This window comes from Pseudochaenichthys georgianus, chromosome 13, assembly GCF_902827115.2.
Source record: "Pseudochaenichthys georgianus chromosome 13, fPseGeo1.2, whole genome shotgun sequence".
NCBI classification, from domain to species: Eukaryota; Metazoa; Chordata; class Actinopteri; order Perciformes; family Channichthyidae; genus Pseudochaenichthys; species Pseudochaenichthys georgianus.
This window is the reverse complement of record NC_047515.1, coordinates 37534751-37553330: the sequence shown is the minus strand read 5'-3', so window position 1 is coordinate 37553330 and position 18580 is coordinate 37534751. Positions and strand designations below refer to the sequence as shown.

Below are 18580 nucleotides of genomic sequence, written 5' to 3'. Positions count from 1 at the left end.
CTTTTTAGGACTTTTAGGACAGTTAAAGGTGGGGTAGGTAATTTTGGAGAAACCAGCTCGAGTGCGCTAGAATTTGAAAATACACAACCAGAAAAAATCTGCCTCTTCCTCACAGAGCCCCTCCTCCAACACACACAACGCGCACATGACCAATGAGGGCACGAGATAAGTTTATGCACAGATGGAAGGCTGACAGGCAGGTAGGCCATCCAGTTACTTTAGCCGGGCCGGCTCAGATGATTGGTCGTGCTTTTTACAGCGCCACGGCTTCCACAGATGAAATGTTTTTATGTATTTATTGTCAAAGCATTTAATATATTCATTGCTATCGGGATGTTGAGAGCATTCCATGGAATATAACAAAAAGTGTTTCTGAAGTGAATTACCTACCCCACCTTTAAGCTACTGTGAATCTAAAGTGTAGTGCTCTCCACAAATATAACATGATACTCCTTGGCAATGGATATTAACAACCTTTAGAATGTCCACATTTACCAATCAGAATCTAGTGTCCAACTAAGCAGTGTAATAATAACTGTACATATCAATAGCTATATTTTTGTTTTATTTTTTCCTTTCCACTTCTACTCCCTCTCTGATTTGTGGGTTGTTATTTGAAGTATTTTAGCTGCAACTAATATTCTATCATTGTTTAATCTTGTTGGGTTATGTATGCCCTTTCACCAGATCATTTCTTAAAAGTGAAAACATTTAGAGTTCACAGTCAAACATGTTGAGAATATCCTCTAAATCTCCCGTCTTGTGAAAACATGGCTTTCACAAGTTTAGAAAACTGAACCGCAGCGCTCCAGCCGACTCATGAGGCGGTGAGTAATGCGACGCTGGAGGTATCCCGCATGTCGTAATCAGATATAACTGCAGCACCAAAAAGAAAGAGAGGGGGTAGGGGGGCAGAAACTTTCCTGATTTTTGCCCCTTGCAGAGACGTGTGTGTGTGTGTGTGTGTGTGTGTGTGTGTGTGTGTGTGTGTGTGTGTGTGTGTGTGTGTGTGTGTGTGTGTGTGTGTGTGTGTGTGTGTGTGTGTGTGTGTGTGTGTGTGTGTGTGTGTGTGTGTGTGTGTGTGTGTGTGTGTGTGTGTGTGTGTGTGTGTGTGTGTGTGTGAGAGATTGAATGGATCCCAGACGTCAGGAGTTTCTAAATGGGTGTATTGTTCTCCTGCTTTAGGGCTGTTTATTGTTTATCAGTCTCAGCTTGTGTGTATTTACCGTACGTGCGCTTGTATGAGTGTGTGACAGTCTATCTCCTTGTGTGGGTGTTTTCATTTTAGGATTTTCCCCCTCTCCCACTCATGTCCCGTTCCCACTCCCCTCCATATTTCTGTCCGCCTGTGTCTCTCTTTTTCATTGTGTGTGTGTTTTGTTCTCTTCCTGAAACACACACTTGTTCGCTTGTTGTCTGCATGGAGCCTTTTCATTCAGACAGCTGCGCACAGAGAGCGGAGGCTGTGTGAAAAAGCCAGAGCTGCTTCATTTATATTAGCACTTGATATAACTACAAATGAGGCAACACAATATTAGTTTAACTTATTAAACTAATAGTGTGTTGCCTTGAGCAGGATCCCAACACAAACAACTGAAGGTGTTCTTTTTTATTTAATGATAATTATCTTGCTTATTACACGACTAAATTAACCAAGGACTTCACTCACAATATTGATTAAACATGATTACATTGATTTAAATGTGACCGTATTGGATTCATTTGTTTGTTTACTTTTCTGTACTTAATAATAATAATAATACGTTTTATTTCGAGGCGCCTTTCAGGACACCCGAGGTCGCCTGACAGTGCATTTAAAAGTTAAAACAGCTAAATCAATGACATCACTATGTAACACTCGTGTGTCTATTGGCTAGCGCTCCAACACATTGTACGTATTAGGATAAGGGGCTGGACATGTCTAATGTCACGGGGGCGTGTGGCGCAGTGGACTGGGGCGTTGGTGTTCGGATCAGGGGAGCACAGGTTCAAACCCCATTGCTCCTCTGGGGATTGCCCACAGTATTGAGTATGTAAGTCGCTTTGGATAAAAGTGTCTAACAAGTGACATGTAATGTAAGTGGTTGACCAATCACAACAGAGCTGGCCAGCTAACCAATCAGAGCAGACTGAGCTCTGGTTTCAGACAGAGGGTGAAAAGAGGTGCTGCAGAGCTTTTTGAACATTAAAACATGGAGACGTGTCACAGTAGAGGCACAACATACTAACATGAACCTGAAAATGAACAGAACATGTCGTCTTTAATGGAAACGACAAACACACAGGGCTGTGCCTATGTGTGTGCGGTGTAGATAGTTTCCTAATGACTGCCATCTGAGGAGAAAATGAACTGGCACCACATCATACATGCTTCTCTGACAGACCAGTAACACAATCACTTCGGTGTGTGCATGTACATTATTAATGATTGTTACATTGTGCAGGTGATAAATGGGGTTTATTATGATAGAACACATGATAAAATCCCAGGAAAGTGTATTTTTAAGGATTATATAGTTACCTTGCCTTCAAATCAGCCTGTTACTCATTAACTGCTAGAGAAGAGGCCTTTAGTGTTACGAGATGCATTGAGTTTTTACCCTGAAACCATGTTTTAAGGCATCAGGTCGCTTAACAAGCCCGCGTTTGTTGAAGTTGGCAGAAGTCTCTGTTTTAGAAAAGAGCACCATTACGCATGCACACCGTAATATAATAATAAAAGGAAAAACAGTTTGGAGGCAATAAAGTCATCTGGATAAAATGACAGTTTATGGAAATGCTTTCAAATGGCTCAAAAAGACAAATGCATCAATGAAAGGACATGCTGTGTACAGTAACTTCAGTACGAGTTGTACCTCACTTTGGCAACCTTCCTAAACAGCTCTGCAGTTTCAGATGTTAAGACAACAGCAATTTCTTCAGAAAATGCGTAAGCAGTGACGAATGCCCTGCTTAAGGTTTGACTTCTTGAGATGACTTTACAACCAGGAATCTCATTCTGTATACGGTGACATCAGGCATGCAGATGTGTGACCTGCACACGTCCAGCTGCACTTCGTGTGTGCTGACTCAGCGGTTAGTGTACGAAGCGCTGAGTGATGTTTCTTTTTTAGTCAGGTCTCTTATTCTTTATATATAAAATGAAGAAGTTCAGTATGTACGCGACATTTTATCTTTTACACAGATGGGGTTTACCGGTTAAGTTATCTGGGTGAAAGGGGAAGATGGTCATTGAGTTTAAACGGTGTGGTGTGTGTGTGTGTGCGTGTGTGTGTGTGTGTGTGTGTGTGTGTGTGTGTGTGTGTGTGTGTGTGTGTGTGTGTGTGTGTGTGTGTGTGTGTGTGTGTGTGTGTGTGTGTGTGTGTGTGTGTGTGTGTGTGTGTGTGTGTGTGTGTGTGTGTGTGTGTGTGTGTGTGTGTGTGTGTGTGTGTGTGTGTGTGTGTGTGTGTGTGTGTGTGTGTGTGTGTGTGTGTGTGTGTGTGTGTGTGTGTGTGTGTACATCTGGTCTGCTGTTATGGTTTCTACTTCATGATTTAGATATAAAATATGTCCATGCATGAAACGCTCTGAGTCATATGAACAGGCAGTGAAATGTAACATGGGTCTTTTTGCACTCTGCTAACTGGATCCCATCCAGAGAGCTTTCATACGGGGCCAAATTCTCTAAACTATTTTTACTTGGTTGCAGTAGGGGGGTTTTATTATACACAAAAATGTGCAGAATCCCAAATATATTACCTCTCTGGGAGACATTTGACTCCGTCTCTTTTGTTGTTGCGTAAGTCTTCTCTCGCATGGAGTGAACCTGTATGATATACGACTATCAGACATACAATACGTCCACAAAATGAGTGTTGGAAGCTTACAGCTGTTAAGCTATCCAGAAACATCCCTCTGGATATTATTTTTGCTGATCTCTGCATTTTTGAACCGTACAATATCCTCTCTTGCATTAGAGCTCAGTGTTTTTTGGCAATAGATGTGCAATGCTGGATATTAAAGAAATGTTCTTTGTGTACCGTAGAGATGCAGAAATATTTAATAAGTCCCCGGAAAACCATTGCTTCCAGCTTCTTACATACTAAATATGTCTTTACTTCGACTCCATGGAAATGAATCTCTTCTTAGCACCACTGTACTCCGGCAGAAAAGACAACTTACTAAATGCGTTTGTTTTTATAGGGCATGGTTTGTAATGATTTAAGGGAGCGCTTCTGCAGCTATTACACAGGCAATCTTTTTATTTTCCATGACTGACAGTATTTTAGTGTCCTCCGAGGTACAAATATAGCCAGAAACTGTATTCAGGTAATATTTCCATCGAAGCTAAGCCTCTCCAGAATTGGTGAATGCTTTTTCGGTATGAACGGAGGGATTCTGACGGGAGTACAGGACAGTAAATTAAAGCCATCATGTTTCACGGATCAGTTAGTGATCAGGTTTTTTGGAGGGAAAAACTCATCGTCTTTGTGTGCTAAAAAAACAAAGGTAATTGCAGGATATTTTATTGAGATTTAAAAGGCATGATGATGAGCTGGGTGTATGCAGGGGTGAAGGCCAGAAACAAGTGCAAACACACAATTAAAAATGATACAGTACAATCAGAAGCAATATGATGATATACGGTGAGGTACAGTACGCTAGCATACATGTACAATATGATACGGTACGATGAGAGACGATACATTACGATATGGTGCGATACAACATGACACGATACGTTATGTTTCAACAACGATGATACAGTATGATACAATACGGCATGGGAATTTAATTTACAATGTGATACGATACAGGAAACAATCATGATTAATAATACAGCATGTGTTTGTCTCGCATGGACTGTCTGTACATTTAGCTGAGTACGCTCTATAAATCCTCCTCAGTGTGTTTCTGTGCAGACTCTCGTCTCCACCGGCCTTTTAACATTCCTGAACAAACCTATAAATATACTACGACATAATGTTTATCACCAGCTCTATTTTTCTTTCGTCTTTTTCTACGGTGATTTGTGTGATATGGAGATGTGTGTGTGATCTCAAAAGGTATAATCTATGCTTGAAAGGAAGAGAAAGGGACATAGTTAGAGCCGGCGATCATTTTCTAAATATGTATGTACCCTCCTGATCGGTGCCAGTGAGCACTAACAGAATAAAGCCTGTGGTTAGAGTGATTTATATCTGTAAATCACCTGTTGTGAGCAAGCGTTTATCAAGGATCCTGCTGGGATTTGATTGAACATGACAAAAGTTCACCATGAGCTACTGAGCAGATGTTCATGATAAATAAAGATGATAAATACTGTAATTTCACGTCACGATGTCAATGCAGATGCTATTCTGCTGCTACTGAATATAAATTAAGCAGCAGCATATGGTAGGTGTAGAGGCTAAGCCAACGCTTTAAGCCTCTGAGGATCCGCCTGGTGGGTGCAATTGACGCACACCTTGTTTGCTGCCGAATAAAAGTCAGAACCAACGTTTCCAGATCGAAATAGTCCATTTATTTCCCTTTTTTGCTGGTTTCTTTGTTTCATTCACCACACGATATTTATGGTTTACACAATACCTTTTGCTTTGTTTTTAATCCCGTGTTTGTGTGCGTGTTCTCCGTGTGTGCTTCTTGTGTGTGTGCTCCTTGTGAGTGTGTTCTCCGTGTGTGGTCAAAAACTGTATGGGCCTTCCGGCGGAACCTCTCACCGACACACATAGGTTCCTACCTTTATACCCACAGTTAATTGGCTCCTACAGCAGGTTCACCATTTAAGTCCTGTCTGAAACATCTCAATGAATATTGTGTGGATTGGCTTTAAATGTAGAAACAGTAATGGCTCCCAAACATTGAATACTGATCATTTTAGTGATGATCAAGAATAACTCGATAAGCTAAGGTAATATTGAGAGGGACCTACCAGACTCTGTATATTGTATAAGAACATCGTCGAATGCACAGTTATTACTCCGCTTATCGTCTAGCTAGCAGGAAGTCAGATTTTGAGATACCCCTACCCGAGGTAAAACAAAACACAACAATGAGTTTTCTTATCTTTAGGGTCTCCCTTTAATGAAATTGATTGTTGTCACATTTTGTTTTGTTTTGGGGGAAAACTTATTTTTTTGGTTGTTCTTTAGAACTACCCCAATCCCTGAAAAAGAGCCAAATTAGACCAGGCCGAATGTGGGGAAGGTGACAAAAAAGCCCATAACTTGAGAATGATCACTCTTTTCCTCTTCAGATTTGCTGAGGTATGAACCAGGTGGCTGTCCTACATCACCAAATAGTCACACAATTATTTAACAAAAAAAATACTGAATTATAGTCCTGTAAACTTAGCTTTAGTTAAGACGGAAATTGTGCTTTTTGATGATAGGAACATAGGACTCCATCACTTTTCTCTCATTTATCAGAAAACAGAAATCCCTAAAAAATATACCATTACTGGATTGTCTAGGGTGCTATTGAACACTAACCAGTAGTTGTATGGAAATATCTGGTACTGGTATTGCAAATGAGATTTATTTAGACATAGGCCTACCTCTTCTCTGAGACAGTCAAACTCCGAATGGAGGAGAAGTGGCATAATAGCCTATAAGTTAAGAATGCTCACTCTGGTGGTCATTATATTTGGAGAGGGAAATACCAGGTGGCTGAACTACATCACCAAATAGTCAGAATAAAAGTAACCCAATAAAATAAAGTGTATTAGTTCTAAATTGCAAGCCTCTAAAACATAGGTGTAAATAGTACAGGTTGTATTGAAACTGGAACCTTAATTGAAAGTACAGTATACAAATCATCAAATAATAAGGTCAATTATATAGATACTAGAATATAATGTTAAATGTTAGGTTCCTCAGAAACGTTAGGGGACACATTTTGACATTCTGCACAGCAGGCCAACAGAGAGGCACTGGCACTTTCCACTCTCTCCACACTTTGCATCTTTGCAATACAAGTGAGTAATGTCTCTCACTTCTGTAGGTGCTGGAGGTTTTGTGAATAGCACTGGTTGAGTGGCCCCATCTCTGACAATCCACCCCTTGCCAATAGGACTCCATAACAAGGGTTTGGGTTCGGGCTGTGACACCATATCGCTGTCTGAAACATTGCTCTTTGCACATGTTGTTGAAATGCATCCTCTGTTGGTGGCAGATTTTCAGAGGCTGCATCTGTTGCTGATGCAATTGTGAACCTCAGGTCATCCAAGTTTGTGCACATCAGTCCATTTTTCTTTTTCTTTTTTCCATATAGCAGAAGCGCAAATTCTCTTGCGACTGGCAAAGACTCTTCCAAGCTGACAGAGAGTCCAAAATGGGCCAGATCTTTGAGCTCGCTGAGATGGGTCTTGAGTTTGGTGAATGCTGTTGTCTTTCCTATTCTGTGCAAACTACTTGTTGTGCCCCAGCCAGTGAGTGCATGACATGCTGGTAGACAGTTAGACATGTGGTTTCCGCCCAGCTTCAGGACTATCTCCAACTAAACGGCATCTTTGAGAAATTCCAGTCCGGTTTCCATTCCGCCCACAGCACTGAAACAACCTTTGGTCAGGGTCACACACAACCTGCTGATGGCGGCTGACACTGGTTCCCCATCTCTCCTCATCCTCCTGGATCTGACTGCAGCATTGGACACTGTCGACCATAACATCCTCCTTCAGCGCCTTTACACCATCAGACTCTCTGACTCCGCCCTGAGCTGGTTCCAGTCCTACCTGTCTGGAAGAACAGAGTACGTCTCCTTGGGAGGTGCGAGGTCCCAGACACACCCTGTCACCTGTGGTGTCCCTCAAGGGTCGGTCCTCGGGCCCACTCTGTTCACCCTGTACACTCTTCCCCTTGGCCGAGTCATCAGCCACGCAGCTATATATGAAGACGGACCCTATCCCACATGCATCCTCACTGTCACCATCATCATCACCGTTCCCATCAACATCCTTTAACACCTGCATTGAGGAGATAAAGGCTTGGATGCAACAAAACATCCTGCAGCTAAATACACTGAACAAAAATATAAACGCAACACTTTTGTTTTTGCTCCCATTTTTCATGAGATGAACTCAAAGACCTAAAACATTTTCTATATACACAAAATAACCATTTCTCTCAAATATTGTTAAAAAATCTGAAAAAATCTGTGATAGTGAGCACTTCTCCTTTGCCGAGATAATCCATCCCACCTCACAGGTGTGGCATATCAAGATGCTGATTAGACAGCATGATTATTGCACAGGTGTGCCTTAGGCTGGCAACAATAAAAGGCCACTCTGAAACGTGCATTTTTGCTTTATTGGGGGGGCTGGGGGGGTCAGAAAACCAGTCAGTATCTGGTGTGAGGGGTAGGGTTAGGGGTAGGGGTAGGGGTAGGGGTAGGGTAATGTTGTGAATCGAGTGGCCTGTGTTCGTCGTCCATACCATACGCCTGCCCATACCAAAACCCCACCACCACCATGGGCCACTCGATTCACAACATTACCCTAACCCTACCCCTACCCCTCACACCAGATACTGCCTGGTTTTCGGACCCCCCCAGACCCCCCCAATAAAAAAAACTGCACGTTTCAGAGTGGCCTTTTATTGTGGCCAGCCTAAGGCACACCTGTGCAATAATCATGCTGTCTAATCAGCATCTTGATATGCCACACCTGTGAGGTGGGATGGATTATCTCGGCAAAGGAGAAGTGCTCACTATCACAGATTCTTTCAGATTTGTGAACAATATTTGAGAGAAATGGTTATTTTGTGTATATAGAAAATGTTTTAGATCTTTGAGTTCATCTCATGAAAAATGGGAGCAAAAACAAAAGTGTTGCGTTTATATTTTTGTTCAGTGTAGATCCAAAACAGAGGCTATTTTAGTTGGCACACCAAACCAGGTCCAGCCATCCCCCATAACCCACATCACCTTTTCTGGCCAAAACATTCCCCTCTCCACATCAGTTACCAACCTGGGTGTAAGATTTGACCGACATCTGACCTTTGACTAACCCTCACCCTGGCATTGTTTAAAGACTGGTTAATGGAAAATAAAATGTGAACAGACTTGGACAGTTACAGAAAACCTCGATCAATGCTGCTGTCATTTTAAGTTATGATGCTGTTGCTGCAGTGTGAGCCATTGGAACGGGCAATTTTTTCTTAGTGGAAGCAATACGACCATTTTTAATCAATATTGTAAGTCAAGGTGTTTGTTCTAGAACTTCCCAACGTGAAGGGATCGTGAATCACCCTCACACCCTCCCTAATTCTGTTGTTTACTGTCTTTCTTTACTTAGTTTTCCCATTTGTCCTGTACATTTGACAGATCATTAGAATACATCCTGTCACATCAACACCACATGCTGCCCTGACATAAAAGAATACCATAAACAACTTTCCTATTAATCTTCAAAATGTGACGACAATAAATCTCGCGTCGGTTCACTTCAGGACACCAAAAGCTATTGTTCAAAATCTTGAAATGCCACCAGTAATGAACCTACCATCTGAAAACAAGAGTCTTTGTTGGTGGATGTGAATCATTTAAAGATGTTTCTTACGTGAGTCAAAGGCTGTTGGGTAATGCCGTGGGTTTTGTTGGGCTGCGTGCTGATTTAGAAATGCTTTTATGTAGAATACTGGCGTCTGCACTGACTTTTAGTTTTTTCTGCATCAGCATCTTTGAAGACAGATCGACAACAAATGGAGAAAGTTTAATTTACTGAACACAGATGTTGTATCTTGACGTGTGTGTTCTTAGGAAAAAGTTCGTGTTAGTGTTTTCATTTCATTTAATCATTTATTTGAAGAGGGACAATGCATATTGATGAACATTTAAAACAAATAATGCTTTAAAACGTAAACATGCCGGATTTTAGCTTTGAGCTCATTTCCATCCGTAGTCCCTGACATACAACATTTAAGAACCTGACATTTATAAACATAGCAAAAATGAATACATGATATGCAGAAAGAGCAAGAGCAGCACACACAACTATTTACCACATGGCAGTACACTATAGCATTTATGATATATAAAGTGCAAGAGAAGATACAAGAGCTACCTAAAGTGCAAGAGGAGATGCCCCTGTGTTAAAGTGCATTTAGCTTTGATCGCACGGATGTTTGTTTCTCAACCATTCTTTGAGTTGACCTTTAAAACTATTGAGAGTGGGACAATCCCGTGTCCCAGTTGGGAGGCTATTCCACAAAGAGCTGCCTTTAATGGAGAGGACATTTTGTCCAAAAGTGGTCCGTCTGCGGTGGACCTCACAGTGTCACAAAGTTTAATTTAATTTACTGAACACAGATGTTGTATCTTGACATGTGTGTTCTTAGGAAAAATGGCAAATATGCACGTTTTTTAAAAGGAAACTTAGGTTTCATCAACTTTCATGGGACTTTGGTCCAATTTAAATAAATATGGCTTTCAGGTCTTGTACTAGTTACATATTTATCGTCACAAACTTAATTATTCTCGATGCATTGATTGTTTTTTGTAAATGTGTTATGTAAGACAACAGAACAATGTGACCTTAGAAAATAAGAAACCAAGATATTTGGGATCAAACGTGTGTTTTCTTCAATTATAAATGCGGTTTGAGTTTAATACGTGAATTAAATTCACAGTATTTTTGAATGGAAAATGAAATGGATTGAAAGTAGCCTAAATATAAACTAAAAGAAAAATCAGGCAATATGTCCACCTATAATGTATCGATCCTTAATTAAAATGTATTGTTATCCTGATAGTTATCCAAAAATATAAAAATAGTAATCTGATTATATTTTATAGTAATAGTGACTGTAAGGGAATACAGTTACTGATTGTGTCCCATGTTAGCCGTTACTCCCCAAGCCGGTATATAACACAAGGAACTGACCACACAGCGCAATACACATTTAAATGTCCCAATTTGGGATCAATAAAGTACAATTTATCTTATCTTATATTTATTTCACTTACATGGCGTCCATGTTTGTTTGTATGTATTTTACTGTAAGTCTTACTGAAGTGTCTGTCTCTCTCTCTCTCTCTCTCTCTCTCTCTCTCTCTCTCTCTCTCTCTCTCTCTCTCTCTCTCTGTGACAGGTAACCACATGCTGTTACGAGTGTTACCCTCAGTCTACCCCCGGCAACCAGACACCATCCACGGTCACCTAGGCAACCTGACTGCAATGATGTCACAGCTGGAGTCCCCGGAGCAGCAACACTTGATCAGGCTCATTCAAATTGTCGCAGAGCAACATCCACTCGTGAGTGTCTGCATAGTTTGTTTGTGTAGATTTACAATAGCGAATGGGAATGCGATGTCATCAGCAGCAAGTCGGCCATCTTTGGAGGATACCAGCTGAAGCCAATTATTCACTTAACATGGTCGGTAGGCACTGTTGTGTTGTTGACTGTTGCAGCCACTCCCAAGACTAATTAACAAAACAAAAAAAAGGACCATGGGATTACATGTTATTATTTTCCAAAATGGAAATGAGAGAGAAGTAGCAAACATTACCAAGAGACGCTGAGTTGTGTTGAGAGTTGCTGAACTACAGTAACACAAACCACAACACTGGGAATATGATTTAAAACATGAATCGCAGTATTCATAAATATACTGGTAGATTAAAATGCATGATAAACCAATGTTAAGGTCAATTATCTAAAGAGGCTTTCTCCAAAGATGGCAGACACACCCCTGAAGTTCCCTTTTCCTTTTACTAAATTTAAAGGGGACCTATCATAAAAAATGCACTTTTTGATGTCTTTTATACATAAAGATGTGTCCCCGGTGTGTCGGGGAACTCACGCAGGGTCAGAAAATAAACCCTCTCTCTTTTCCTCCGTACCCACATCTCTAAAAACGGGGCTACAACGGAGCTGATCCAGATTTGCGTCCGATGTGACGTAATATCTGAAATGTAGGCTGGCTTTATGCCCACGGCCATATCAGAAAGATGTTATCAGAAACAATGCCCGACTGTTTTGGACGTAATATGGTCGGTGCATGTTTACATTAGCATCGCTAACACTCAGAGCTAACCTGTACTGGAGAGCATGTGTGTGAAGAAGCAGGAAATAAAAAGGAACTCACCTTGTGGTATAACCGGCAAGAGAGAAAGCCTTTGAGCTCCAGACTGTTTCAGAGATAATCCTTGATAATCCATGATATGGCGTTTCATCACGGCAGTATTTAGTTTAGACAGTAGCTACCGGGTCCCGCTTGAGCTCAGCCCCCTCCTTTATTTTTTTTGAAGCTTTATACCCCAAATCAGCACTTTTGAAACAGGAAGTGAAATAGAGGGATATGAGGCATGGATAGAATGGGTCATCTGTTTGGCATTTTGAGCAAAACACATGTTTTTTATATATTTTTATATATCTGAGACCTATGCTATTGCCTAAAGATAGCATGATAGGTGCACTTTAACTTATTTTTCTGTCATTTCGCAGACTTTTATTTTGTATATAACCACATGGACCTAAGTTACTTTACCAGTGATTCAAATATATTTTGTCATATTTTTAAAAAAAAAGAAACGTTCTCAGCCATATCTTTGTCAGCCTTTCAGTTACTTTCTCAAAGCATGTTAACACCTTAACCGAGCAGCCTTCCATCAATAATACATCCTAATATTATAAATAAGTTAGTAACAATACATCAGACTGGGGTTAGATGAAAAAAAAACACAATCCAACTTACATGTGGGGCGTTTTTGTAACATGAATCATGCTAAATCTGACCTTTTCCCGTTAAACTTCTTCATATCCTGTAATAAGCTCATGTTGAAATATATTAAATACCCTCTGCACGTAGTAAGAAATGCAGCCAAACAGTCTCAACGTGTGGTGCACATTTCTCAGGAGGAATTTCCTGAATCCTGCATATTTTGAGGCAGAGCCGCTGGTGCAGTGGCGGCTGGTGGAAAATATTTTTGGTGGGGCTGTTGATATAGTGAGTAAAAAAATGTTTGGGGGGGAAATTACCCCTTAAATTAGGACTGCTGGTGCTGGTTTCCACTGCAGCGCGGAGCTCGTTTTAAACGTGCCGAGCCGCGCGGGGCCCGTTTTTGGTTGCGTTTCCACTTGGCCTAGTACCGGCTAGCGGGTCCTAATTCACAGTTTTTCTGGCCCCATAAAATTGTGGTTCTAAGGCCAGGAACAACCAGGCTGAGTCGGGCTGAGTATGCTAAACTAGAGAGAGAATCGCTGGCAAGGGGGCTACAACTACAACAAGATGAACATATTTGACCGTGATTTAATTGTAATACACGTTTCAAAATGATGCCGAAGTAACAACATACTGATACCGGTTAGTAAAAACCATCAATTAACGCTTTGACAAGTCTGCAGACGGCAGGCGAACAACCTTTTAAAATGCGTGTTTTCTAAATGGAGCTTGGCTAAGCTAACGTTATGCTCCGACCGTCCACACTCACAACAACGGCCTACAGACATAAATAAACCAGCGACTGTATTCGCCATGACACAGACAGTCTGTGGTTTGTACTTCATATCGTTTACCCCCGTCACAGTCCACGGGCACATCGTATCTGTCCCCGGCTGTTTGAAGAGCAAGCATGGGAAACAAAAGACAGCATTTACCTGTTTGCATCCAGCTAGCCATGCCTTTCTGGTGTACCAGCTACGTGAGAAGCCTAGTTGATACGTTTTGTCTTTTTCACGAGCTTGCTGCGATATATACAAATCGGGTTGGTCCGTTCCAAGGTCTTTAAGCAACAGTTTATCTCCCAAACTTCTCCTTTCGAAAGGATTGGAGAGTAGTTCTTGAACAGAATTGGGCGGGGACTCCACCTGCACATGAAGCCATCCTCATCAACTACTGCCGTACTGCGTCACCCCACCGGATACGAGTCACTAGTGTCCAAACTACTCACAGACTGGACCGGGCGCTGACATTGTTGCCCGGTGATCATCAGATTTGACGACGCTGATTGGCTGAAATTATGTTTCGGCATCATAGTTTACAGATAGCAACAGTCAGCTGCTAGTGGCTGCTGCTGCACTGGTTGAGGGCTCCTTTCTTACCGCCCAGACGAGAGAGGGTAATGACCATAGACTGTATATATAAAGGTAATGACACATGGGCAAGGCCAGGCAGGAAACATGTGACTTATCAGTAACTTTAGACATCGTCGTAACACCATTTTAAACGAGATTTTATTGTAGATAATACATTTTACTGATACCAATTATATAATATTTACCTTGTTTATTAAAAATAAAAATAAAATAATTTTTTTTTTTTTTAAATATATTTTATTTTGTATGTGGGAAGAGGTGGGGCGGCGCCCATATGGGCCGGCCGCCACTGCGCTGGTGTTCAAAATGGGGGGAAAGTACCAAGTGCCAGTAAACACGGGGGTTACAGCTACTCATGCTAAGCACTACGGAAACAAAACCATCCATCTGGAGTTATTTTAATCTTCACCCCGCACACAGACACACACAAATATTTCTGCGATGGCTGCAGCTAAACTGCTCACAATTGTTTCCAAACCTCCTGCATCCTATTACTGGAAATGATGCAGTATTACAAAGAATAAAAATGACAATGATACGGAAATTCCGAGCTAACTTTAGCATATTCTCCCTGAGGAGGAGAACATGTTTGATGTTTTAATGACTTTTTTAGAACAAGTGACTCATTCATTCATGGTATGTATAGTGTGATTCAGTCCGGTCTAGATAATGAGGAAATACTTCTCTGCATTTGTCCAGACATTGGTACATTCCAGCTTTTGTTTGATATTAGAAAGCAGTCCGCTCATCTCTCTCAAAGGGTCAATCTCCTCACCTCCAGCTTTCATTCAAATCGAGCCAGTATTTGGTATTGAGGTATTGAGGGGTGATGCCAAAACAGTGACAGGATAACTTCTGCTGCTGAGACCCGGAAGAAAAACTATTTTTAACAGATAAACGTCTACACCTCCCTTAAAAATAAGAGGAAGCATATCCCAGTGTCCCCTGCAACAACATCGATTTATGGGTTTTAAAAATATGCATTTGGAAAGGCTTTAAATTAATATACACTTGATAGAATATATTGAGAACTGTCGTGAATTAAACAAATATACTATGCTCTCATGTAGAACGTCATACATTTGACCACTTGACTCTGTGTTTATGCAGTTGAGATGTTTATCAAAGGTATAATATCTTAGCCCGAGCTGCATGTGTGTGTTATGTAAAAGTATATTAGGACTGGTGTTTGAAATGACCCCAACAGAGTATAAAAACAAATTACCAGGTCTTCAATCAAGAGTAATGAATAGAACTTTCATCCCCCTCTATCTTACCCAGATGTTGAGCCCTCAGGTTCCCGCTCTTGTTAGCTTCCTTGGAGACCAGTCCCTGACCGAGTGCCTGCTGGGAGCGCTGGTGAACGTGTCTCAGGCCAGCCCCTCCTCACTGGTCAGCTTCCTGCCAACGCTGAGGATTCTAGGTCAACAGTGCCCTGCTCTCCTGGGTCACGTAGCCAAAATCCATGGTGCCGTGGGAATCATCAGTGAGGTACAAACACACACACTCACTCAACACACACACACACAAAAAAGTTTGCATCTGTTTGCAGCAGTGATTTGCAGTTGGTACGAAAGTGTTTACTGTAGTGACTTGGAGACGAGGTGAAAGAATTAATCCTAAAATCTGGAAATCAGTTTGCATTTTCCCACTTCTCAAAGTGTTTTGAAAGTTTAGTTTTACGACACGATATAATAATAATAATAGATTTAATTTGTTAGCGCTTTTACAAGTGTTCAAAGACGCTTTACAGATATAGTGAAGGGAAAAGAAAAGGATGGAACAACAAATAAATATATAGTTAAAGTTAAAGTCAAATAATACAAAAACAATCACACATTAAAAGCCAGATTGAAGAGGTGAGTATGTTGAAGGTGGTGAGGTCAGTGCAGTCTCTGATGGGTTGGGGGAGTGAGTTCCAGAGGGAGGGGGCAGCGACGGAGAAGGCTCTGTCCCCCCAGGTCCGGTGATTGGTGCGGGTGGGGATGGATAGGAGGTTGGCTTCTGATGAGCGGAGGCAGCAGGAAGGGGCGTGGGGGGGGTGGTGCAGCAGGTCTGTGAGGTAGGGGGGGGCTGGTTGTTGAGGGCTGATATACATCATATACAGAGCTGATATACATCAGTAATGTCCACTGAATGTCCGAAGCTTCTATAGGTTGTTGAAACTGCGGTTGCTAACAAGTGGCAAAATAAACTAGTTTAACGGTGGTAAGGTGAAGTCATGTTATAATATGGGGAGATTATCCTGCTGAACCAAATGTGAAAGTATTATAAACATGTACTAGCCAAAGAGCTTATATACCAAAATCCAATAGAGAAATCCTATTGGTTTTGGCCACGGAAGCTCTTTGCTTTGTAACACCAGAGCTTCTATTGGCTACCATTCCAACACATTGCACGTGATAGGCTAAGGTGACCGACATGGGCTCTGGTTTCAGACAGAGGGTGAAAAGAGGTGCTGCAGCACAGGCAGTGTGAGAAAAATAAAGAGCTTTTTGAACATTAAAGCATGGAGACATGTCCCAGTAGAGACACAACATACAAGTATGAACCTGGAAATGAATAGTCCTCTTTAACTGTTCCAGTCTTGTCGCTGCAACAGAGACAGGCTCCGAAATACTTACTTTTTGAATGAATGCTTTTTTTGCTCTTTAAGTTTGCCTAGCAGTAAGTATTCACACACTCTGAAACAGGCAGGAGTGATTATTGCAACGAGGAGGGAGGAACAGGCTGCACGCTCACATGACTTGTTCTCTGTTGTCCTGCCAAGTGTAAAACCCACACTGACCCACCAGACAGGCCGGGCACATCCGGATATTTGATCTGCAGTCTGATATCTGCATCCTAAACAAACACACTCCTCAAGACATGTCTGTCTCTCTGTAGCGGAATAGAGAAGAAGAAACATAACAAGCTGCTGGTCTGGTGGGGAGAGAAACATCTACATTTAAGGAATAGTTCAAGAGTAACTGTTAGAGCCTTATTGTGCAATCATGACACACTTTAAAGAAACATAAAAAGCAAGAAAGATACTTTTGTTAGTGATCATTACAAGAAGGGACAACCTTAACTGCCCTCCTCTGCCTTGACCGTGGCCTGCATCGGTCCCACGAGCCTCATGTTGGCCAACACCGTGAGTGTAACACTTGGCTGCCCTGCAGTGTTGGCTTTTCATTTGCCCTTAATGTCCCTCCTTTTGACGTAGAAAGTGCTGTTTTTTCAGCCGTTAACTGGCTGTGATTGGCTGTTGTGAAAAGCTGCTAATTACAGATTAATTAGTCGAGGTGAGGTGAGGTGGGATCGCTGCAGAGTGACGGATGCATTCTGTGATGGATACAAAATAAAGTTTGTTTCCACAGCTGGTTCTTAATTTACCGCACGTCTTCCTGCGGATTGATATGAATGAGCATAGTCCCTTGATCCTCCTTAGCAACGGTATGTTCTCCTTAGCAACGGTCTATGAGTGAGAATTAACAACCTCTGAAATGTCCAAATTGACCAATAAGAATCGACTATTCAACTAACTCATGTTATAAATAAGTATATAGTACATGAGATAGTTGTATCATCTTCTGTTGCGCAGACGTATTAAGCAACACCTAACTGTCCACTTGTGTAACAGGTCTCACAAAGTCACACACCACAGTCACTCAGTCAGTGCAGGACAGAGTGAGGGGTCCCCACGTCTCTTGTCCTCGGGGTCCATTCAATGCAGTTTAAAGACAATCATGTGAACATTTACGAAAAGGGGGAAACATGGCATGACTGTCACAAACACACATATAATGGAGCTCGAAACCATAACAGGTTTTTTTGTATTACTCCGGGGCAACTTTTTCTCCTCAATACTCCTGGTGAATGACCTGCCAACCAACACACACACACGCACGCACGCAAGCACACACACACAGTTGGTTATGCCATTGCCTCAGTGTCCTGTCTTTCTTCACGTTGGAACCATTTGGAAAATAAGCCGTGATTTTTCTGGGAAATGCCTCCGCAAAGGCCTCCTGGTGATGGCAGTGGAGAGAACCTCCTGTGGATTCTTGTTTTGTGCCACACACACACACACACACGCACGTGTGCGCACGCACACACACACACATTTGAACTTGATTGCATCAGGATTGCACAACACTCTTTCTGGCTTCCTTTACCCCCTAAAGAGAGAGTTAGATTTTGTGTTAGATTAGCATATATCAAAAAGTTAAACAAAGTACAAGATCATAAGATTTCCTTTTTATTTTGAATTAATACTGTTTCAGAAATCGATTGAATTATATGGTAATTTTTAAAGCTGTAGTTTGTGGTGGTCTTGTTTTTTCATTATTACATGGCTTAGTTGAATACTCTATTCTGATTGGTCAATTTGAACCTTCCAGAAATGTGTAATACTTGCTAACAGACCGCTACTAAGGAGCACAGACCGTTGCTAAGGAGGCCGCTCTGATCAAGGGACTATATGCTATACACATATACATATATATATATACTATATCAATCCACAGAAATAGGTCCGGTCAATTTAAAAAAAAAAAAAAACTTGAATTGATGATGGCTGAACTGTC

General features: G+C 41.5%; 1 protein-coding gene across 1 annotated transcript in view; it reads left to right on the top strand.

Annotated features, from left to right (window-relative positions):
• veph1 (ventricular zone expressed PH domain-containing 1) overlaps nt 1–18580 on the top strand; it is a 108193-nt gene that overhangs the window by 41741 nt on the left and 47872 nt on the right. Inside the window, exons 6-7 of the mRNA XM_034097449.2 lie at nt 11067–11230; nt 15294–15503. Coding sequence (XP_033953340.1) covers nt 11067–11230; nt 15294–15503 — 374 coding nt within the window. The remainder of the gene's footprint in view (nt 1–11066; nt 11231–15293; nt 15504–18580) is intronic.